We start from the raw sequence: 3,906 nt of genomic DNA on the forward strand, positions 1-3,906 counted from the left end.
ATTTCTAAGTGGGAGAACATGCAAAATAGAAGGGTGTTCAAATACTTATTTTCCTCACTGTATATATATCTATATATATCTATATATAGATATATATATATAAACAAGTCAAACTTTCTTTCAATGAGCATGACAGAGGACCATTGTTCAGTAGCCTATGTTACCACTTTTCTGTGATTCAGTATTTAGGCGACTTAAAAGCAACTATATACTATCAAGCGACTTTGAGCTTGGGAAAAGTGCTATACAAATTCAATTTGTTATTATTATTATTATTAAGGATGTCTTCCTCCATTAAGCTTGCTTAAAATGTTGGTTAATGAACTAAAACAGGCCTAGTGTAGTTTACCATGCAGACAGAGCTGCTAGAGGATAAGAAAACTAAAACTGGACCCAGAACTAACTTTTTTGTGGTGATTTATTTTTAAACAGTGATTCCTTGATTTTAGACGTAACGTTACCTAGCCTATAAGAAGGCATGACAATGAAGGCTCAGGCACAATTTCTCGTGGACAGGTACGTAAGTTTACATAAGAAGATACAAACAGAATTTTAGTTAGCTTCCAAGGCTAGAATGACCACTAGCCTATCGCTACCGCTGGGGTATGAAAAGCAGACTGTATCAGAGTTATAACTGCAATGCTTAGTGGCGCCACAAGGCGGTGCCTCCTCCCCTCGGACCGATACACATGAAGAGAGACTTCACTGACGACTCTTACTGCTCATGTAAGATAAGTAAATATAGCGCCGTGGACACCTGGCATTGTATGGTACATGTTGTAGAGTAAAGTATCAGCGTAGAATATTCGTTTAGTTGTGTGTCGACTCTTTGAGCTAACCGGCTAACTGCTAGCTCTCTGCTACACCATTCCCCTCCAGCTGAACGAACGAAGAGCAGTCAGAAGTGCGTCTGGTGCCTAGCAACGGTTGCTAGGCTGTTGGAGGGCGGAGCTTACCTGGAATATCTTTTTGATCTGACGTCAGGTTTAATAATGCCTTTCATCATGAGTGACATGACATCATGACATTATATATATATATACATATATATATAAAAAAGACAGATTCAGACATTGGGGAAAATCATTCTATACTTTGGTTCACTCTACATCGGTTTACTTATATCTGCTCAAAAAGCTTCTGACCAACCAGAACTTGTAAAACAAGACAAGACATTCAGAAAACGTAGCCTCTCTTATACAATCACCATGACTGAAATGGAAAGTACTCAGACAGGGGAGATATCGAAGATCACAGTGGAAGATATTCGTCCAGCGGTTGAGTCCTTTATCAAAGGGATGACACTGGAACAGCAGAGATTGTTGGTGCAAGGTGCACCTGATGATGCCACATCAATATTGTTGGCAGAGATGATTTTGGACCTAATATCACTAGTGTCTAAATCCATTTTGGCAACTCTGCAGAATAAATACAGCCAAATAATCTCAGAGGAGCATGTTCGGTCCAGTCTGGGCGACACACTTCCTCTGACCTTTGCTGAAATTCTTCAAGTAAAGGACCCGGTCCACTGTGACAGCTCAACCAAATTAAACAACATGTTTGTTAGAGAGGTTGCACAAAGCATTAACTCTGCTATCAGCAACAGCGTGGACACTTTGGAACCTGTGTTTAGTGAGCGTGTGACTCCCCCTCACAGACTTAATCTGATGGTACAACATGCCTTTAATATGTTGAAAGCATTTCTGGGCAAGATGAAAGATGTTTTGTGCTCATGTCGACCACGTAAACCACGAACCAGACAGGACATCTACGTACAGAAGGCCGCTGATGGACAACAAGAGATGGCAGATCAAGAGGAGGCAGATCACTGCCAGTCAGCAGCCAGATCTGGGGAATCAAAAAGCCCGGACAAGGTCTCCAGAACATCAGAGCACTTTGTGAGTGTTACAACTATAGCTGTGAGGGAAATAATTACAAATGAGGTGAGTGGACTCACAGAGCCTCTACTGGATGAAATGACCGACTCTGGGTATGATCAGCTGCAATCTGACACCTCACGGGAGATTCACATTATTGCAGATGACATTACAGAGTTAATTGTTGAGGAGGTTAACAGTCTGGAAGAGCAAAATGCTGCAAGTATTAGTCTAGAACCCACAGAAACCAGTACCAGCCCTGAACCTACGGAGACCAGTACCAGCTCTGAACACACGGAGACAAGTACCAGCCCTGAACCCACAGAGACAAGTACCAGCCCTGAATCCACAGAGACCAGTACCAGTCCAGAACCCAAGGAGAAAAGTACCAGCTCTGAACCCACAGAGACCAGTACCAGCTCTGAACTCATGGAGACAAGTACCAGCCCTGTTTCCACAGAGACCAGTACCAGCCTTGTTTCCACAGAGACCAGTACCAGCCCAGAACCCACGGAGACAAGTACCAGCCCTGAACCCACAGAGACAAGTACCAGCTCTGAACCCACAGAGACCACTACCTGTCCAGAACCCATGGTGACAAGTACCAGCTCTGAACTCACAAAAACCAGTACCAGCTCTGAACCCACAGAGACAAGTACCAGCCCTGGACCCACAGAGACCAATACCAGCCCAGAACCTACAGAGACAAGTACCAGCTCTGAACCCACAGAGACCAGTACCAGCTCTGAACCCACAAAAAAGTACCAGCCCTGAACCAACAGAAATAAGTACCAGCTCTGAACCAACAGAGACAAGTACCAGCCCTGTTTCCAAAGAGACCAGTACCAGCCCCGTTTCCACAGAGACCAGTACCAGCCCAGAACCCATAGAGACAAGTACCAACCCAGTACCAGCAGAGACAAGTACCAGCTCTGAACCCACGGAGACAAGTACCAGCTCTGAACCCACGGTGGCAAGTACCAGCTCTGAACCCACAGAGAACAGTACCAGCCCGGAACCCACAGAGAAAAGTACCAGCTCTGAACCCAAAGAGACCAGTACCAGCTCTGAACCCACAGAGACCAGTAGCAGCTTTGAACCCAAGGAGACAAGTACCAGCCAAACTCCCACAGAGACAAGTGTTACCACGGAATTCAAAGAGAAACTGTCCTTAAAAGAAGTCGGGAGAAAGATAAGAATCTTTTTTGCCGAGCAGGTGCCAAAATGTCGATACATCGAATGGCGACTCAATAACAACCAATCAACCCCTACTCAAAGTTAAAAGGGAGAATTCTATGCAGTCCTTGGTTACTATGTGACTCTCTGTTTTCAGAGGAGGTGTAAAACCGAAGTTGGAAGTGAGGTTGTGTATAGTAAATTGCAGAATTTCAACGGTAAAGACCAGGTGTTCCAAGAAGAGCTTACTGGTCTCTCTACAGTTATGTCTCTGAGGGATGATTCCAAAACTGTCCAGGATCAAATGAAAAGATACTGTCTTCTTCCCCATCACGTGATACAGTGTAAGTGAAATATATTGGTACGTGTGGCGTTACCTTGGACTGTGAAGTGGTGGCCTGTGCACACAGGCTGGCATCCACAGTGAGAATGTAAAAAGGTTTCAAGAATACTGAGTCACTGTCACCCAACAACTACACCAACACCAACTCTAACCGTCACCCAAAACTTACACCTACATCCACACCCACAACTACACCCACACCAAAACCTACACCTATACCGACACCCAAACCTACACGTACACATACACCCAAGCCTACATCTACGCATTCGCCCATGGCCAAGTCTACACCTACACCTACAGCACAGACAGAGAAAAAACAGAATTTCCATCAGCTACTTGTGCAAGCTGTTTTGCGGGACCTTTAAAAAGACAACGGTGAACAAACAGGGTTGGAAATTCAGAAACCATCATTACCTGTTCGAAAAGATATGGGCTGAAGTCGAGGAAGAAGATTTTCAAATCACTAACGACACTTATAAACACCTCAGCAAGGCCATTTTAAAGGAC

The 3,906-nt window shown here is 44.4% G+C and overlaps 1 protein-coding gene across 1 annotated transcript in view; it reads left to right on the top strand.

Annotated features, from left to right (window-relative positions):
* The first annotated feature begins 559 nt into the window (after positions 1 to 559).
* The window catches only part of LOC116704704 (cell wall protein DAN4-like), a 7,095-nt gene continuing 3,748 nt past the window's right edge, over positions 560 to 3,906 (top strand). Inside the window, 2 exon segments of the mRNA XM_032540320.1 lie at positions 560 to 2,633; positions 2,635 to 3,093. Coding sequence (XP_032396211.1) covers positions 1,209 to 2,633; positions 2,635 to 3,093 — 1,884 coding nt within the window. The 5' untranslated portion in view covers positions 560 to 1,208.

The sequence above is a fragment of the Etheostoma spectabile genome, chromosome 16, assembly GCF_008692095.1.
Source record: "Etheostoma spectabile isolate EspeVRDwgs_2016 chromosome 16, UIUC_Espe_1.0, whole genome shotgun sequence".
NCBI lineage: Eukaryota > Metazoa > Chordata > Actinopteri > Perciformes > Percidae > Etheostoma > Etheostoma spectabile.